We start from the raw sequence: 20331 nt of genomic DNA, 5'->3' as shown, positions 1-20331 counted from the left end.
AGATGTGAGGAACTTAAGAAAGGGCCAGTCCACCTCGTCCTCTCTAGTCACTCAACAAATTATTAAGTCCAAGGCACACACCAGGCTAAAGCGGTGAGAGGAGGACACCCATCCCTTTCCTCGTGGAGCCACCGTTCCAGCAGGGGCTGAGCTGGTGGGGGAAGCAGGGCACTCAGAGCCGAGCAGGAACCGACCACAGTGTCCAAGTGGGCACATTCATTCCCAGGGCCCCCGGGGTCCCCCATCGGGGGAAGCTAATGAGACTCTATGTCCCATCCAGCAGCCCCAACAACAAACGCTGTATGTGTAAAACCTTGGATAAAAATGCCCCCATAAAACAAACCAGCTTTAGAAACCACATAAAAAGGCCACTGTTGACTATAGATAAAAGGATTTACATAGCATGAGAGATAAAGGGTGAGTTTCAGCCAAAACCTATAAAATGTGAGAAGACCCTTGCATTTCTGTCACTACCTCTTACATCAGATAACTCTAGCAAACACTGTTTGCCAGAACTCTTTCTCACACTTGTAACTGAAAGATCTGAGCCTGATTTCTGGAGTCTTCTGCCCTCTAGTGGAAAGGGAGAGGCGAGATCTTCACTCCCCTTTCAAGGCTGAGGCTATGAAAAGTTCCAGTCCAAGGCCCATTTTCTGCCCAGTGGCGGTTCCCGATCTGGGAGGAAGATGTTGGCCAATCAGGCCTGAGGACAGAGACTGGGAGGGCTGGGGGACAAGGGTTGGTACCTCTGGGGTCTTCACAGCCTTCTGGAAGTTCAGCCCAACAGCTCAGCTGCTCTTGGCCGGGGGAGCTGGGTGTCCCGACATCCTCCTGGTCCTCCTGCCCAGCCTCCAATGCTCCTGGGGGAGGGCCCCCCTCACCTGTGTCTTTGGGGGTTACAGGCAGAGCAGGGACCTGGGTTTCTGCCCCCTCTCCTGCTCTGAGCCCGGGGCTGGGGGCCAAGCGCACGTCCTGGAGCATGGGCTTCTTTGCGGGGGGCTCCTGGATGCTCTCTGAGTCAGTCTCCCTGCCCTGACTGGCGGGGTCTGTGCTGGCCGAGCTGGCACATCTCTTGGTGCTCTGGGGGCCCTGAGAAGGTGGGGCCTGCCCCTCAGAGGGGCTTTCCTCGCTGGAAGGCCCCTCCAGGGGCCTGGCTGGGGAGCCTTCTCTCTGACTGTCGGCATCCTCACTGCCTTTTAGATGAACCGAGTGTAGCAGCCAGGGCTGGGCAGAAGCCATGGTCACCAGGCGAACAGTGTTGCCGCCAACTTCCAGCACCTGGTGTCGCTCCAAGAGGTCCTAGGAAAAGCAGGACACAAACACCAGGTCTGCCTGGGAACCCAGGTTGTCAGGGTGTGCTTGACGGGTGATGGGTGGGGGGCAGTCTCTCCTGCTGGATGTTTCTAAGTGTCTTGAGCAAGTGGCAAGCCCAGACAAAAACCAAAGACCTGGCTTCTAGCTCCGGGTCTGCCACTGACCAGCCATGAGAGCCCAGGGCCGTCTCTTTCCCTCTCTAGGCCTTGGTGTGCCTCCCGGTAAAACGTCAGATATGCAAACTTCTTAGAAATACAGCTGTGCACTCAAAGCTGACATGAATTTTAAAATGTGCCTGGCCAATGTCCTCCCACAGAACTCAATACCCCCAAACTCCCAAGATCTTCCTCAAAAACTGTTATTACTCTCACTTGAGTGATAATATACTCCTCTCATGTTCATACCACACCCTGTTTCTAACATCCTTGTTCTTATCTAGGAGATGCACCAACTCTGGGAGGCAGACAGGGGTTCAATTTCATTTTTATTTTTATATAAAGAAACCACAACTCAGCGCTCAACGAATTTGCCCCAGTTCACAGCCTGATCTTGCAGGTCTGAGGAGGGTTTGCTGCAGCACTAGCCATCTGGGGGTGCTATCATTAGGCCTGACTCATCACCTTTGGACAATCGATGGCATCGGGAGTTCAAAGAGGGACAAGGACAGGCACCTGGGCCCCACCACCCAGGACCTTGGGAATATCACCATCTCTCTCTGAGTTTTATGAACAGTAAAACACCATGTGAATGGTGTTCTTGTCCCTCTCTTATTTCTTGCACTCATAAGAAATCATTTGAGTTTGACGTCCATTTTGAATCTGGGGAAGTAAGAGGTAGAGGGCTTCCTGGGGACCCCCTGTCCCTCTTCCAGGGACCCCCATCTGTGGAGTCTGCAGTGCCTGGCTGCACTGAATAGTGCAAGGCAAAAGTCCCCCCCACATGAATAGTGCAAGGCAAAAGTCCCCACACCAGCCACTCAGCCACTGACAGCGCCCAGGGAGCCCGGCCTGCCAGCGCCCACGTGTGCAGATTTGTTTTACCAGCTACATTGCTTTCGGGTAAATGTGGTTTTGGGATTCCTTAGCGTTATTTCACAACATTTTCCCTAGTTTCTACAGTCTCCATATTTAATGCCTCAAATGGATGCTCAGCAGCAGCCTGTGGAGTTCATGTGCCTTAACTTACATCAACAGCGCCAAGTCAGTAGACATTTGAGTGGTTCTGTGTTTTGGTTCTACCCTGAGAGCTGTGAAGTTTTGGATGAGTAATATTGGTGGGCAAGTTCCAACACTGTTGTACAAACTCATCTCCTAAACCCGTGTGTCCGTGCTCTGGAATGTTTCATAACTGACTTGAGACTCCAGGAATCAGACGAACCACTAGGCTTCCCTAAACCATAAACCACGGCAACCGAGGAGACTTTCAGCAAGGGGTGAGAAGCACCTGGCTCCCCCACGTCAGCGGGCCTTCTGGCTGACTTATCACCAAGCTTCTGTGGTGCTGGCACACGATGAGGGAGTGCTAATGGGGTGAGCTTATAATAGGTAGTGACTTCTGCTATTAGGTGAAAGAGAGGAGTGTCAGGCCAAGGATACCAGTTCCTTACTAATGATGAGAGAACAACTTCCCTAATAAACGGGAGCCCCAAGGGGGCTCGACTGAAAAGGTCCACCTGTTATTACATTCTTTGGGCTCATGTCATTGAACAGGAAGAGGGCCTAGTTTGGACAAATCTTGTACCTTTCAGAAGCTGAACTTTAGGAGAAAACTCCTGATTTTTAAATGATGACAATTAATAAAATGTTTTTAAAAAGCACACCGTCCGGCCCAAAGCATGCCCGGCTGCAGTGCATGTGGCCTGCGTGCCACAAACTCTGCTTGAGCTCCATCGGGCTGACGTACAGCCCAGCTCACCTGGATGTAGTCTGTGATCGTCCTGGTGCGCTCGCCATCTGTCTTCCCAAAGGCGGAGAACTGTCTGCTCAGCTCCTCCCTGTCAACCCCAAAGCAACCCGTGGCCGCGATGGCGCTCTGGACCACCAAGGCGGCAGACACATCTTCAGGTTTGTACCCAGACAGCTCCACCTGGTGGACAAACTCGTCCAAGCTGCAGGTGCTTTCTTGGGTGTTTATCAGTCTGGTGAAAGTGTCAGGGAGACAGGAGGTTCCCACTGTCAGTTCTGCCAGGGAAATGGCTGCAAAGATGAGGAGGATGATGGGAATCAGTCTGACAAAACCCCCCTCCCCAGGCCAAGGCACAAGCAACGCACAGGCAAGACCCACGCCAGTGCCAACTCACTACTCCCCAGACAGCCCGAGTGACCACCAGGCAGTGGGGTTTCTGACACGTGGCCCTGGATTCCTGACTAGATTATTCCCAGGCTGGATGATTCTCCTGCTCTAGACTTGAACAGAAGGACACAGAGGCCGGGGGCTGGGGTCTGAGCACTTCAAGCACAGAGCTCGGGAAGGGAGGCCCTCTGCTGCGGCTGCCCGGGCCCCCACCGTCCTGATACCCCTGGGAGGTACCCGGGGCTCTTCCAATGAATTCCTGCCTTTGCGTAAGCTAGCCAGGGCTGGTTTCTGCTTCCTCTGAAAAATGTCTCTGTTAAGACCACAACCTGTGAGGCTCTCAGTACATTTTTTGCCCTGTTCAAACTCCATACAAAGCATGGAACACTTAATCATGTTTATGGAGTCAACATTAAACATCATCAGCAAACGGTAAGGAAGTAGCGGGAAGGGAAGGGACCCTCATACCTCCACTTTGCGGAGTGGGAGGAGACACTGTCTGAAGTTGAGGGTATGGGAAACAGAGATTTAAGTGAGTTATTTAAAGTTTCAAAGATAATCAATAGAGGAACTCAAAAGTGTAAAAACTGAAAATGAACAAGATAATGAATATGAGCTAAAGATTCACCTTTCATGGCAAAGGTCAAAAGAGAATGCTTAAAAATGTCATAAACATGTCTAATTTAGTGTTACGGAGGCAACCACCAGATGAACTAGGAACAGAAACCGTGACAGGTTACCCCGGCGAGCAGGGCAGGGGCTGGGGTGTGGGCAGGGGGCTGCTGCTTTCCATTATAAGCCCCTCTCTGCTAGGTTTCTTAATACTTGCCTGTATGACTGATTAAAAGAAAAACAGAGAACATGGGAAATTAAACTGGATTAACAAACTTTTAAACTCAATTTAAAAGGTTCACCTGTTATTACACTTTTGGGGCTCAAGGGTCATTGAACAGGAAGAGGGCCCAGTTTGGCCAGATCTTGTTAACTTTCAGAAACTGGACTTGAGGAGAAATCTGTGGGAACCCCTAGCACGTGGTCCCCTGGGGAAGGCGTCTCAGAGGACATGTACTCCTCAGGTTAGTTGCCAAATTGGCGAGGCCTTTTTCTTTGTTTCTGTTTTGCTTTTGCTGCAGCCACCATCAGCTATGACTTCCTCCCTTGGCCATAGAGGGGAGTCTCACAGTCTTGGGTGGTGGGATGGGCCTAAGAGTCTTTATGGCCCATCTACTGCCCCCCAGCCCCAAGCCCTAGCAGGGGGGCACTCACCAGTGGGCCCAAGGTGGGTGGGCACGGGGGAGCAGCGGAGCCGGAACTTCACCTTGCAGGAGTTCACCACTATGCTGTCGTTGGGGTTGAGGTTGCGGGTGCTGACGATGCCAGGGGAGTAATAGCCCCGCATCAGTAGGTAGTTGGTGTGCGAGGCCTGGCGGGCTTTCACCTCAATGCTCCTGCGCTTGCCCCCTGAGCCTTCATCCAAGTCCTCCTCTTCGTCCTCATCATCTTCCAAGGCCCCGTCCTTTCCCAAGCTAGGAGAAGAAGACTGAGACCTAGCCGACCGAGCCCAGGGCTGGCCCATCTACGGCTCTGGCTAGTTCTTGTGGGGAAGAACATCTCCCTCTGGAGTTCGGCCTTGGCACCAGCCCCCAACAGCTATGGACATGCCGTGGTATCTGGCTGTGCCCTTGTGACCCAGGAGGTCCAGCGGGGACTGATGCTCCAGATTCCTCTCCCTTCGCTCCATCTTCCCACAGGCCATGCTGACCCCTTGCACATGTCTGTCTTGGCAAGGGCTGTTCTTTTCACCTGGAAAACCCTTCCTATGTCTGTGTCCCAGAAGTGCCCACTCTTCCATTAACCCCAGTTCAGCCATTATGCCCTCAAGCAACCTTTGCCTCATCCTACCTTCTCTCGTTCCCCCTCCCTGCCAAACCACACCAGTCCAACCCTTGGGGACAGCCACATCACTTCCCTCTCTGATCTGCACACACTGGGCGGCACCAGCAAGAGGCTTCCCGCATACCACACTGTGATCCTAGCAGTCAGATCCGGGAACCCCCATCCCTGCAAGCTCCCTGAAGGCATGGCCTGCACCTTGCAGGACTCGGTACAGCCAGTGTCTAACAGCACCAAGCCAGGCACAAAGCAGAAAAACTCAGCAAATGTGTGCTGGATGAATACAGGCCAGACGACTGAGCAAATAAAACTGCCAAGGCCACAGCCACGCAAGGAGAGGGCGGTGCTCGGGCCTGTGAGTGCCTCCACTCCAACTGCAGGGCAGGACAGCACCGTGCCAGGCACCTGGCCTGCCGCTGGGCCGTTGGCGCTTACCTTTTAATGACCTCATTCTCCACCATGGAACTGTCCACCACTACGATCTGTTCTGGGATCCGGACATCCACAGAAAGGAGGCCCAAGGAGAAAAGGGTTAGGACAGCCACGCAATGCCCTCCAGGGCTATCCAAAGAAAATGCCACCAGGTCATTTGCGGAGTTGTTATTATCCTGGTCTTTGAAGGAAAAATTATCAGGCTGGTCCAGCTGGCCAGCAGCCCGGAGTCTGTCAAAGAACTGGAATGATTCTGTGCAGATGGTGCTTGGAAATCGCCAAGTAAAAATCCTATACAGAGGAAAAGAAGGTAAGGGCCTCACAGAGGATGGGGCAGTGGAAGCCTTTGGGGGGACGGGCGACAAGCACTTCAAATCGTTGTGGTCAAGGCCAAACACGCCATCTTCTCCTCTAAAGCCTCCTTCCCTCTCAGATGAAGGCTGAACTTCAGCCCAGCTGCAGGGCCCTCCCAAGCACCTTCTGGGCAGGTGTGTCTTTTCACACTGTATCCCTGAGGCCTCACCCAGCGATTGACACCCATGGGCACTCACTACAAAAAGCTACTGAATTGGGGGAAGATAAATGTACTTTTTTATAATAACATTTAAACAAACCACAGCCCTGACCCCATATAGAGCTGAGAGGACACACATCTGCTCAATTTCATTGTCTATAAGGCAATGGCAGTGAGCCAAGTCCTGGCCTCTGTCAATCCAAAAGTGTACTTTTCCATGAATCTGGAATGACAGAGAGGGAAGCAATCCAAGAGATCAGAGGGAAGAGCCCCAGAAGTCTTCTTGATCTGCTGACTACCTGTCCCTCGGGCCACAGACAGGGATGCAGCAGTCCAGAAAAGCTGCTCATGTTCGCAACATCACTGGACCTGGACCCAAGTCTTCTGCTTCCAAATCCACGGCTCCTTGTACTATACCAGGCTGCTCCCCAGGAAGGTGAAGGAGACTGGGGGTCACTAGGAATGAGGATTTAGGAAAGGAGGAACTGTCTGGAGTCACAAAGAGATGGGAGAGAAGAAACCAAAAACAAACTCGTGGTCTTCTGGCTTCTGTATGCAGCCTCCATAGGTCTGAGAGCTGGGAAGGAGGACAATGAGGAGAGCCAAGGAACGGTGCTGGGGAGAAACTCTTCAGGAATATTTTAACAACTTCCTCTACATGTGCTTTAGGAGGCTAGTGGTGCAAACTGCCAAATGGGCAACAGAGAGCCGCAGCACCGGCTGCAGGCATGAAGCCGTTGCGAGGAGTGCTCCTCTCGGGAGGGAGCTTGGGAAGGGTATTTGTTGAGTGTGTCTCAGCCTTCCCAACCACCCTTGAGATCGCTGAACCAAAATGAGTCAGAAAAACATGAGGCAGCTTTGAAAGGAAGGAGGTGAACCTGCAAAGTGGGTGACTTTTTGCATCTCTGAACTGTGAGAATCATAGACTGAGATTACTCCCCACAAAGAAGATGTACTTTAAATCTGGATCAGTTATCAAATGAAAAACTGCTTTTCCCCAGTTTGATAGGAGAAAAGGAGAAAAACTACTTGCAAATGGCAGAGGCCCAGAACACGAGATACTGCATGCGCTTTTCCCCTCACAAGCGAGGAGGCGGAGGCAAAGTGGGGCTGAGGCAGCTCGTTAGCACCCAGGGCCACCCAGGCCGCTCGGGGCCCAGGAGAAGATGATGGTGTATGTCAGCTGTGCTCTTCACAGGGGCACAACTCAGCCTCTGACCTGGGATCCTGCCCTCTACCAGCCCGGCCAGTGGGCTCCTGGGTGACACTCACCTGTGGTAGGTCTGGGAGAGCTGGTACGACATTGGCACAAAGGGCAAGGCCCGGTTTTTCTTGGGGCCCAGGGTGTGGTTGACCCGGCGGCGGTTGACCAGGCTCCTTTTCTGGCACTCCATGAAGGCCTTCAGGAGAATCTGGTCCTTGTACTCCTGGTAGAGGCGGAAAGTCTGCAACACGGCAGGGCACGGGTGAGAGCAGTTCTCCAGCCAGTGGCAGGGGAGGGAAGGAGCTGGAATGTGTGGATGCACAGAAGCGACAGCTGGCCACTTATAGAGAAGCCAACTGACTCCTGGGGGAGTGGGGGTCAGAGCGAAACCTGGGGGAGGGAGCCTGAGCAGACACCTGGTGGGGGGGGGTGTCACAGCTAAACCTGGGGAGTGAAGTCAGAGCTGTCACCTGGTGTCGGGGCAGGTTGAGGCTTGACACCTGTTTGGTGGGGGGAGTAGACCCTGGAGGATCCCAGCCACCCTGACTGCGGGTCATTGTCCTTCCATCACCTCACACCTTGAGAGACCAGGGGAAGGCCAGGCAGGCTGTCTGCCCTCAATCCTATTTGTTCAGATACAAAGACACTGGGAGCCAACCTGGAATCATCTTAATGCCACTCCTTCTTTTTGCCCTTTATCCAACCTGTCAGTAGGTGTCTTGGCTCTAGCTTCAAAATATGTCTACCTCCCACCACCTGGTCCATGCTACCTTTGTTTCTCAGCTGGACTGGACCAACAGGTCCAGCTAGCCAGTGTCACCGCTTCTACATTTCTTAAACCCCTACCACCTACCATTCACCTTCACAGCAACCAAAGTAATCCTTTTAGACCTAAATCAGACCACAGGTTATTTTTCTGCTTCAAAACCCCTGATGCCTTCCTTCTGCACTCAGAACACCACCCAGTCCTTCCCACGATCGCCAGGACCCCCACGAGCTGCACCTCGCCCACCACTCTGACCTCGTAGCCTACAACTCCACCCCCAGCTCCCTATGCCTCAGTCTCATGCACTTCTTACTTTCCTTGAAAACTGCAGCCATTCCCACCTCAGGGCCTTTGCACTTGCCACTCCCATTTCCTGGAAAGCATCACCCCCAAATCTCTAAATGACTGACTTCTTCTCAACATTCAGTTCTCAGCTCAAATATTTCCCACCAAAAACCAAATCCTTCCCCTGCCTGCTCCTCTGCAGTCATTTGTAGTATATTATCCGCTTTATTTTCTCCAGAGCCACTCTCTATCTGAAAAGACCTCATGTGTTTATTCGCCGTCTATCTTCTCCACTGGAATGGACGTCCCAGGACAGCACAGATTTGACTCCCTTGCCTGCTGCTATAGCAGCACCGAGATCCCAGCATGAAGCTGGTGCTCCCACAACAGTGTGGAAGGACAGTGTCTGGGCCTCAGGCTGCAGAGGCTCCTCCTGCTGGCCACACCGATGTGCCTTCATGCCCCAGCTGGTGGGGTCTCAGGGACCTGGACGAACCCTGCCCATAGCAAGAAAAACACAAAGGACCAGCAGGGTTTCTGTTTCTCCAATTTTCTGCAAAAGGTTGGTTTAACCAACCAATAGTTAGTGAATGTTTTCATCCACCAGCCGCTGAGAGAGTTCCTACTAGACTTTCTCCTCAAGAGCACTGGCCAGGAAATATCTCCATCGTGGGCTAAGAATCTTAGGCTTGGGGGGTTCTCTGACAGCCTGGTGCCCAGGACCTCTGAGTGACAGAGGTCGAGACTGAGGCACCTGGGCTTTACGTAATCTCTCAGGTCACACCACTAGGCGGGGCTGGAACCAAGAAGAGAAGAAGGCCTCCTGCCTGGAGTCCTATAATTTCATCACTATGCTTTCCTTCTGACAGAGGGACAGGAGGGGATCAAGAGACAAAGCCATGGGAGGTCAGGGGTCTCGGGCATTGCAGAGGATGTTCTCCCAGAGCTGGAGAGATGGCTCTGGAGACCCCCGGGTCCTGTCAGACTGAGGCCTGCACTCACCCTTGACTTCTCTCGCCAGCCCATATACATCAGGCCTGGGTGTGCAGACTGCCAGGCCTTAAGGGAGCAGCACTCTGCCTGGGGCAGAGGGAAGAGACGAGGGAGTTGCTGTTATGTCATCATCCCTTCCCCCCAGAGAACTTGTGTGGAAGCTGGGGTCTGGCTTCTTGTGAAGAGCCTTCTGTGCGTTTGCTCTTCTCTTCCATTTCATAAACAACTGCTGCCATGAACAGGAGAGTTGGGGGAGCCAGGTCCATCCTGTAGGATTTCTAAGCAGCTGATCTGCCATAGACAGTGAAGCCCCAGCTGCCTGCTGATGCTCACGACCCTGTGCCTCCACTTCCTGGAAACCTGGGGCTGCAGGGAGAGCCTAGTAGGATCCCACGGGCCTCTGGCATCACCACTGACTGGCCTTCCGGGACGCACTGCCAGGTCAGAGGGAGTCACAAGGAAGTGTCGTGCTTCCTGCTGTGGGGAGGGGCAGGTGCCAGGCCCAGGTGGCCTTTCTCACGCAACTTCCCACGCCCCTCGGGGGTGAGGAGAGTGACTATGGCTTTGGCACTACCACCCACTGGAGTCCACATTACCACCTGGAAACAGAACAGGAGGAAGGACCAGCAGCAGCACGATGCAGGGGACAAGGCCCTAGCTGGAACGCGGGGACCTGGCTTTGCTATGAATTGCCTGTAAAATGGCTCTCTTCTTCTCTGGGCCTGGGTTTTCTCATTTCAGAGGGGTGGTTGGAATGATCCCTGAGGTCTGGTCCAGCTCTAAACCACTGCTGAGCAGGAGAGCTGAAAGTCCATGCCATGTAGCCAGGTGGGTGGGTGAAAGACAAGCTCACTGGCCAGCCACAGCTCCCGACACTTCTGAAGATACAGAGGAGCATCATGGCCTGGATAAGAAAGCTAATTCAAAAGATCCACTCCCTTCTGGAGGCCTTCAGCTCGAACATGTGCAGGGACAAGGCAGGTATTGACAAAGTGGAACCCAGCCAAGAAGAAACCAGGATACAGGCATGTGCCCCAACAAAAGTGGGGTGCTGCCCAGACCAGTTCTTTGTGTAGCCACGAGAGCCAGCACTGTGATCTTTTTCAAGGGAAAAAGACTGAGGCACGTGGGCTTCACATGATCTCTGCAGTCACACCACTAGGAATTGTAGGTGCAACGCTGGTAGTAAATTAGGCAAAAAAAAATTTTCAACAAATGTGGACCCAACAAAATAAATTCAGGAGCCAGACTTGTCTACAGGCTATCTGACTGAGACTCCTGCCCCACTCCATCTGGTCCTCATTCTTTGCACGTGTAGGTTCAGACAGGGCTTCACTTTTATCCTCTGTAAAACACTGGGTGGAAGAGAGGAGTGGCACACTGATACCAGCCTCCCACTCTGAAAAGTATACACTTCCCTGGGGATAAAACAGGGAAAAGAAAACCTCCCTGATTTGTGGTCCCCAGATGCCATGGAAGAAGATACCACGCAACTCAAGGTGGTTAACTGAAACAAGAAAGAGCAAGTTAACCCTCGGACCTGCATATGGGGAGGTCTGGCCCAGACTGTGAGATGCCAAGGGTGGCAACCCGAAGAACTGCATTCAAACCTGGCCGAGTATTTTCCTTAAATTTTCTCTAACTCACTCCTATTCCTCTTGTGGCCAAAGTAGCAAGCAGATGCTTGGGAAATATTAGCAACACCCAAGCTGGATCTACACCAGTGCATCTCCAAGGAGAACTTTTTCTGATCCATGGATCCCCTGCATCAGAACCTGGGGACGGGGGTGCACACACTTCTCAGGGCCTCACTCCACTGCACCCCTGACTGGAGTCTCTGGGGGAGGGCCTGGGGGTCCACAGGCTGAACAAGCTCTTCAGCTGACTCTGACCCCACCAGTCTAAACCTCTCAGTAAGATTAGAAAATATCACCCCTTTATTTTTAAGGTTGTTTTTTCCCCTCATGTTCCAAACTGGGTTGATGTGGTAATACAAGCCAGAAGAGCTGGTTTTTAGAGTTAGAAAGTAAACACAAAAATGAATAGGTTCTACTTGGAAGTTATTTTTGTTATTATTCAAAACAAAGGAGCATAATCTCCTGGGCAGCCCCGGTTTGGCGAGCATGACTGTCTCAGCATCTCCAGGCTTTGGAGTTAAACAGACCCAGGTTTAACGAATGGGCTGTGTGACCTTGGGCATATATATATTTTAACTTCTCTGAACCTCAAGTTTCCACATTTGTAAAACGATAATAATACCACTGACATCCTAGGCTCAAATGAGATTTCCCTTTCTCTCTTTCATCCTCATTTAACAATGATAAAGCAACATGAAGACCGACTATGTTCTTGGGAGATATGCAAGACTTACTGCCCACAGGAAGGCAGCCTTCCTGCTCAGTTATCTCTAGTAATCAAAATATTGCCATGCTTGTTTTTATCATTTGAACATTTATGCTGTATAGCCCAATTACTTTCTCAATTCCTTTGTCACAACTCATTTGCTCTTCTGTCTCATTTTCGTCTTAAAATTAGACTTGAAACCTTAGCACTGGGAAGGATTTTGAATGTCCCCATAAAGATGAAAAAAAACAAGTACTGGAATCTCAGGGGGAAATAGGGCCCCCGAGACTCTGCAGCTATAAAGAATGTGAGAAAAACCTCCCATAGTATCCCGGGAAGCTGACTCTGGGTGCCTGATACCCACCTGAAATGACTGACAGGACTTCATCTGGCTGTCGGAGAGGGCCAGTGTGCTCTGGATTAGGTTCTGGAGCACCAGAAAGTGGATATCGTCCACACTGAAAGAGAAAGGAGGGGCAGAGCAGCATGAGGCCAAGGATCACAGGGCAACACTCACCTTGGTGGAGTCAGATGTCATTTAAAAAAAAAATTCAATTGCAAGAAAGTGACACAAAAGTCAAAATTATTCATAGAGCAAAAGAATAGTTTGTAGGTTTTGCTAACTGTTCAATTTTTGCAGGAAAAATGTTTAAATATAGTGGGTAAGGGGTGAAACAAGTTGGAAACAAGTTTATGCAGTTAGTGCTTATGTTTTTTTTCCCTCCAATTTTAAACAAGTTTTTCTCCAAGGAGAATAGGTTTCTCATTGAAAAATGAGAACGAAAATCAAACTAAACTAATACTGATTTTCCGAGATGGAAAAAAAAAAAGCTAAGTTTTCTAACCAGGGTTTTGCTTGGAAAGCTTGTGGGATGAGAGTTTGAATCCTTCTCCCAACCCATCTTTGGCTCGGCCAGTGATACGCTAGGTTAGGGGGTCAGAAAACATTTTGTCTTCGCAGATCACATGGTCTCGGTTACAACTATTCAACTCCAAAGTTGTAGGGTGAAAGCATCCCTGGACAACAGGTAAATGGATGGGTGTGGCTGCGTGCCAATGAAATTTTATTAACAAAAACAGGCATCAGGCTAGATGTGGCCCATGGGCCATAGTTTGCAAAACCCCAGGGCTAGGCTATAAGCATATAAGCAACCAAATCAATTTGTGTGTCAGTACTTGCCTATTAAGCTCATCTTCTTTCCTGATTTGATCTTTTTCATCTCCAATTGCTAAAACTTGGTATCTGCACAAGAAACAAAGAAAGAACATGTCAATGTAACAAAGCAGATCTTGACTAACTGAACTGTTACTTGCTCTAGACAACCATTTATGGGCAAAAATATTGGAAAAACAAACTCACTAAAAATCAACATACATGAAAATTAAAATGAGAAAATACCATATCTGCCCATCAAATTAGTGTTTTATAAAAATGAGAGATGATGTGAGAAATTTGATTTACTTGACGTTATGAAGCAACATGGAAAAATGTTAACGGGCAGGGAGCCACCTGTTAATTGTTACTGGAGCAAGAAATAAAATTGTGGGCTCATTATGATTCAAAAACAAACACAAGAAAGAAAACTGAAAGAAAACACAAAAAAAGAAAGTAAGTGTTGGAAACAAGTTTATATCATAACTAACAGATGCAGGGTGTTAGGATGAGAGATTAATTCCCCACTTAGTTTTTGAGCTTCATGCAATTTTGCTTTACTGGATTTTTACTAAGCAAATAAATAAAAGAATAAATTATAGCACTGACTTTTTCTTTGGTTCCTGTGAAATTAAAGTCAAAATTTGTCTTTGCAATAGTAATTCCTCCTAAAATTTAGTACAAAGAGAAAGCACTGACAGCACTTTTCAGAAAAACATGTGAACTGGTTTTAGTCAAACAAGGAAAATACGGAACCATTTTCCTTTTTGCCTTTGTCTGCCAGATTACTCAGGATCAAATTTAGTGTTCAACTGTAATAAGTGCAACTTTTTCTTTCCTCTAAGTGGTTCATGATCTCTCCTTTAAAAATCTTTATTTTAGTCATCTGGTTTTATGACTAAAAGCTGCTCCATAACTTTACTGGAAATATGTGGGGCTATAAATTACAAATAGGTAAACAGGCCATTTGGAACACCTTTAAGATTGAATAGAAGCCATGCCATTTGGGAATTCTGGAGAATGGGTACTGCCAAAACAAAACCAAAACCCAAAAAATAGCTAAAGGGCACCAGCTCTGAAAGGGACTGCAAATCACTCCTCAGGCCCCACACATGGTGGGCCATTTCACAAATTATTTCTTGAATGGGTGAGAGAATGATCTCTCCAGCTGAAATGCAGGGGATAACTGCAGAGGTATTGTACTGTTCTGATCAATGAATGTCATTACTTTACAGGAAGAAATTCAGAAATAAAGGGTGTGCTGGTTTGAATCTATTATGTACCCCCTAAAAGACTATGTTCTTTTAATCCACTCTTGTGGGGACAGAGCTACTGTGGGTGGGATTTTTGATTAGGCTGTTTCCATGGAGATGTGACACATCAAATTGTGGGTATTTTGATTAGACTATTGCCTTTTATAATCTTTTGATTAGATTATTGCCATGGAGATTTGACCTGCCCATTCAAGGTGGGTCTTAATTAGTTTACTGGAGTCCTTAAAAGAGCTCAGGGAGAGAGAGCTCAGAGTTGACACAGACCCAGACACTTGGAGATGTAGACAGAAAGACATTTGGAGATTCTAAGGTAAGAGATGAAGCCTAGAATTTGCCTGAGAAGCTAAGTGAGAACCCACAGATGCTTAAAGAGAAAGTCACTGGAATCAGAAGCTGAAAGCAACGCAACCTGGGAGCAAAGGACCAGCAGATGCCAGTCACGTGCCTTCCCAGCTAACAGAGGTGTTCCGGATGCCATCGGCCTTCCTTCAGTGAAGGTATCCTCTTGTTAATGCCTTAGTTTGGATACTTTTATGGCCTTAGAACTGTACATTTATAATCTAATAAATCCCCTTTAAAAAAGCCAATCCATTTCTGGTATTTGCATTCCGGCAGCTTTAGCAAACCAAAACACAGGGGCTGGAGGGACTGTCTGAGGATGAGGGAGAGAAGGGATTCACATTTGGATTAAGCAGAGGAAACAAGCCTAGTTCACAGAACTTAATGGTTTTTAATTTCACAGGGTTCTATGTTCAAACCGAAGAATGTTCTTTTCTAGATGCTGTGCAACCGAATGGCAAAGAGCAGGGGGCCTTGGGGTCAGATCTCCCAGGTTCAAATCCTGGCTCTGCTGCTTACAAGCACTGTGACCTTGGGTGAGGTCCAACTCAGAGTTTCCTCGTATGTAAAATGAGAGTGATTGTGCTCACTTGACAGCGGGTGGGCAATCTTGGCAAGAACCTCACCAACCACCCAAGGAAGCGTGAATTACATCAGAGCAGACTCGACAAGGGAATGAATGGCAGAGTGCTAGGAGTGTAGTTCCCTCGCCGTGGGCAAGTCACCCGTGGAAGGCTGGAGAGCAGGTCCAGAGACAGGAGAGACAGGAGGGTTAGCTGCAAGGCCAGGACAGGTCTGGACAGGAGAGAAACCCATGGTGACCTCTGGCTGGCTGAATTTCTTCTCTCTCCCTGTGGGGACCACACAGACCTTTCCAGAAGAACCTTACCTGGCAAACAGCTCCTGGAGTGTGTCTGGGATTTCAAGGTTAGGATTCTTTAGGGCTGAACTGAACTTTTCTTTAAGCTTCCCCACAAATTCTTTAAACTCACTGGCACAAACCTGTGGATATGGGAGAGGAAGAAATGTTGAGGTGCTCAGGTGCACCAGGGCATATTTTGTAAAAGCTCCTGCAGCAGCCTCCTCTGCCTTTCTGTCTCCCACAGCACTGCCCTGAGGTCCAGACTAGCCCTGAGAAGGAAGAAACGCCAGGAGGAGGCAAATGTTCACTTTCCCACAGAATGGGGAGCACTGGTGCCCACTGATGTGCTATAGGGCTGAGTTTCCCTCCTGACCCCCAGACAGGAATACTCCCATGTCCCACCCAACCCCCAGAATGCCCACCAGGCACCTCCAATCGGCAGGCTCCCACTCTCCACACCACCCCCTCCTCCAGGTCTGCTTTGCCCTCTGCATTCTGACACACAAGAGGTTCCATGACCATGTGGTTCACCCTGTGTGATTCGGGATTCCTCCTCCCCAGAATTCCCCCTTCCCCCCCAACTCAACTGTGGGTCTCAAATCGGCCCCCTCCTCTGCACCCACACTGCCCTCCTCATTCCTTACCCAGATTAAAAACAACCTCCTCACTGGCCTCACACCCTCCCCAGAGTGGCCAGAATGAAATTTCTAATAAGCGAAATGATTATGTCCCCTCCTCGTGCTCTGTGCTGGCTCAGGCCAGAGGCTCCACGGGGCCCCAGGGGCTCTGTGCTCCCTCTTCCTTCAGCATCTGTGCCTAGGCTGGTCCCTCATCTTTTGAGTCTCAGTTCAGTGCCTACAAAACCCACTTTGTTCACCCCCCATTCTCTCTTATCAATGGACCCAACCCCAATTTGGTTTGGGGAGACCACATGCTCACCCTCAGGGGGTGAATCAGGACTGGTCTAGCCAATCACGGTGCCCTGTTCCCCCGTGCTAGTAACCGCTTCCCAGCCATGCGACCCAGATCTGCCAGGGGCTTCTGGGGGAGACTTGTCTCCTCCCTGATAAGAGGGCCAGGTGGGGCCAGTGAGCCCCTCTTCTCACTTCCTCCTGCCTGGGGATTCTATTGTGAGGACCTGAGCTACAATAACCAACTTGCAGCCAGGAAGTGGTCAGCATGAAGATGCAAGTGTACAACAAGGATGGAGAGTGAAGTGACAGAGTGAACCTGCGTCCTTGATGACATCTCTGTTTTGCTGCACCAGCCTGGGACTTCCTACATACGGCATAAGGGAAAACGGAAGCTGTAAGCCCCTACCAAGTTGGATTTTTTCCTTTCTTGCACCCAAGAATGTTCCCTGGGAGTGCTCCCCTTCCCTGACCTCAGCTGGCCTTGGCGGTCCTCTCTCAGGGAGCTGACTGCATCTTTCTGTGATGCCCATCTACTTCTCTGCCTGGCCTATACCCCCGAGGGCTCTCTGAGGGGAAGGGCTGTGTCTCCATTCTGATGGGCCGAGCCTGGCACAAGGCCGGGCACCCGGGCAGCAGATGTCTGGTGTTCACTCAGGGAGGAGGGGTGAGGAGATGGAGGAGGGGTGAGGAGACGGAGGCGAAGAGCACAGAAGTCGCGTCTGGAAAGACAACTTCCCTGTAAGCCACATCCCTGCTTCCATGGCCCCTGTGATACTCACCCACGAGCCCTGCCAATCTGCCCCAGCCCCACATGGACAGAGGCTTCGGGAGGGAACTTGGTGAATGCCCTCTCAGAGAGAAAGCTCAGGCCCTATCCGTAAGCTTTCCAGAGAAGTCTAGCCGTTTGTAATTTCTGAAGAACTGGCCTATTTTCATTTTTAAAAAAATTCTTTTATATTTATGTGCATTTTTTCAATGTACACTGAAAAGTATTTTTGTACTTTATATCTCACAGCAATACGACGACGAACCTTGCTAATGCCTGAGGCAGCTACTTAATGTACATTTTTTTAAAAAACAGTTTTACTGAAACATATTCACATACCATACAATCCATCGATAGTGTACAATCAATGGCTTTTAGTATAATCACAGAGTTGAGATTCATCACCACAATCAATCCTTTCATTACTCCAAAAAAGAAAAACCCCATAGCCCTTAGCAATCACTTCCCAATTGTTCTATCCTTCCCCAGCCCTACACAACCAATAGTCTAATCCTGTCTCAATAGTTTTATTTACACTTACATTTTATACAAATGGAATCATACCATATGTGGTACTTCGTGTCTAGTTTCTTTCACTTAGCATAATTTTTTTTAATTATTGTTATTTTTTTTTAATTAGAGAAATTGTGGGTTTACATAAGACATGTAAAAGATATAACGTTCCCACACACCTCTCTACTGTTGACACTTTGCATTGGTGTGATACCTTTATTACAGTTGATGAAAGAATATAAAATATTACTGTTAACTTTAGTCCATAGTTTGTATTAGGTGGATTTTCCCCCCGAATACCACCCTATTATTAACACCTTGTAATAGTGACATGTGTTTGTTATAATTCATGAAAGGACATTCTTATCTTTGTACTATTAACCACAGTCATCATCCACAACAGGGTACTCTGTGTTAAACAGTCCCATGTTTTATCCTCTAACTTTCCTTCTAGTGACATACCTGATCCAAAGCTTCCCCTTTCAACCATATTCACACACATAATTTAGCGCTGTTAACTACACTCATAATGTGCTACCATTACCACTATCCATTTCCAAATATTTACAATCAACCTAATTAGAAATTCAGCACAAATTAAGCATCAGCTCCTCATTCTCTACCTCCATTCTATCCCCTCGTAACCTATATTCTACACTCTAACTCTATGAGTTTGTTTATTATAATTAGTTCATATTAGTGAGATACGATTTTTGTCCTTTTGCATCTGGCTTATTTCACACAACATAATGTCCTCAAGGTTCATCCACGCTGTCTCATGCATCAGGACTTCATTCCTTCCCACAGCTGAATAACATTCTATCATACATATATACCACATTTTGTTTACCCATTCATCTGTTGATGAGCATTTAGGTTGCTTCCATTTTTGGCAACTGGGAATAATGCTGCTATGAACACTGGTGTGCAGATGTTTGTTGGAGTCCCTGCTTTCAGTTCTTCTGAGTATATACCTAAAAGTGGGATGGCCAGATCACATGGCAATTCTGTACTTAGCTTCCTGTGCAACTGCCAAATGGTCTTCCACAGCTGCTGCACCATTTTACATTCCCAACAGCAGGGAATGAGTGTTCCTATTTCTCCATATCCTCTCCAACACTTGCAGTTTTCTGTGTTTTTAATAGTGGCCATTCTAGTAGTTGTGAAATGACATCTCATTGTGGCTTTGAGTTGCATTTCCCTAAAAGCTAGTGATACTGGGCATCTTTTCATGTACTTTTTGGAGAAACATGTATTCAAGTCTTTTGCTGATTTTTAACTGGGTCGTCTTTTCATTGTTGAGTTGTAGAATTTCTTTATATATTCTGGATATGTGGTTTCCAAATATTTTCTCCCATTGAGTTGGCTTGCCTTTTCACTTCCTTGACAAAATCCTTTAAAGCATAAAAGTTTCTAATTTTAAGGAGGTCCCATTTATCTATTTTTCCTTTCATTGCTTATGCTTTGGGTATAAAGTCTAAGAAACCATTGCCTACCACAAGATCTTGAAGATGCTTTGCTACATTTTCTTCAGGAGTTTTATGGTCCTGATTCTTATTTTTAGGTCTCTGATTCATTTTGAGTTAATATTTGTATAAGGTGTGCGACGGAGGTCCTCTTTCTTTCTTTTGCATACGGATATCTATTTTTCCAGCACAAGTTTTTGGAGCAGTCTGTCCCAGTTGAGTGGACTTGGCAGCCTTGTCAAATATGAATTGGCCATAGATGTGAGGGTCTATTTCTGAACTCTCAATTCATTTCCATTGGTCAATATATCTGACTTCATGCCAGTACCATGCTGTTTTGACCACTATGACTTTGTAACATGCTTTAAAGTCACGAAGTGCAAGCCTTCCAACTTTGTTCTTCTTTTTCAAGATGTTTTTGGCTATTCAGGGCCCTTAAGCTTCCAAATAAATTTGCTAATTGGCTTTTCCATTTCTGCAAAGTAGGCTATTGGAATTTTGATTGGTATTGTGTTGAATTGATAAATCAATTTGGGTAGAACTGACATCGTAATGATATTTCATCTTCCAACCCATGAACATGGTATGCCCTTCCATTTCTTTAGGTCTTCTTTGACATCTTTTAGTAATCTTTTGTAGTTTTCTGTGTACAAATCCTTTATATCCTTGGTTGAATTTACTCCTAGATATTTGATTCTTTAAGTTGCTATTGTAAATGGAAATTTTTCTTGATTTCCTCCTCAGATTGCTCATTACTATTATATAGAAACACTACTGACTTTTGCAAGTTGATCTTACTGAATCTGTTTATTAGCTCTAGCAGCTTTGTTGTAGATTTTTTGGGGGACTATCTCTATACAGGATCACATCATCTGCAAATAGTGAGTTTTACTTCTGTCTTTCCTATTTGGATGAACTTTTTTTCTTTTTCTTGCCTAATTACTCTAGCTACAACTTCTAGCACAATGTTGAATAAGAGTGGTGACAACAGGCATCCTTGTCTTGTTC

At 48.1% G+C, this 20331-nt stretch overlaps 1 protein-coding gene across 2 annotated transcripts in view; it reads right to left on the bottom strand.

Moving 5' to 3' along the window:
- Positions 1-20331, bottom strand: part of GTF3C1 (general transcription factor IIIC subunit 1) — a 94976-nt gene that overhangs the window by 3309 nt on the left and 71336 nt on the right. For both annotated transcript variants that reach the window (XM_037813954.1, XM_037813955.1), the window contains 8 exons: positions 15692-15804; positions 13217-13279; positions 12401-12494; positions 7718-7890; positions 5935-6222; positions 4873-5132; positions 3229-3509; positions 747-1299 (listed from right to left, as the gene is read on the bottom strand). In XM_037813954.1, coding sequence (XP_037669882.1) covers positions 747-1299; positions 3229-3509; positions 4873-5132; positions 5935-6222; positions 7718-7890; positions 12401-12494; positions 13217-13279; positions 15692-15804 — 1825 coding nt within the window. The remainder of the gene's footprint in view (positions 1-746; positions 1300-3228; positions 3510-4872; positions 5133-5934; positions 6223-7717; positions 7891-12400; positions 12495-13216; positions 13280-15691; positions 15805-20331) is intronic.

The sequence above is a fragment of the Choloepus didactylus genome, chromosome 21 (assembly GCF_015220235.1).
Source record: "Choloepus didactylus isolate mChoDid1 chromosome 21, mChoDid1.pri, whole genome shotgun sequence".
Lineage (NCBI taxonomy): Eukaryota > Metazoa > Chordata > Mammalia > Pilosa > Megalonychidae > Choloepus > Choloepus didactylus.
This window is presented reverse-complemented; position numbering and strand designations above follow the sequence as displayed.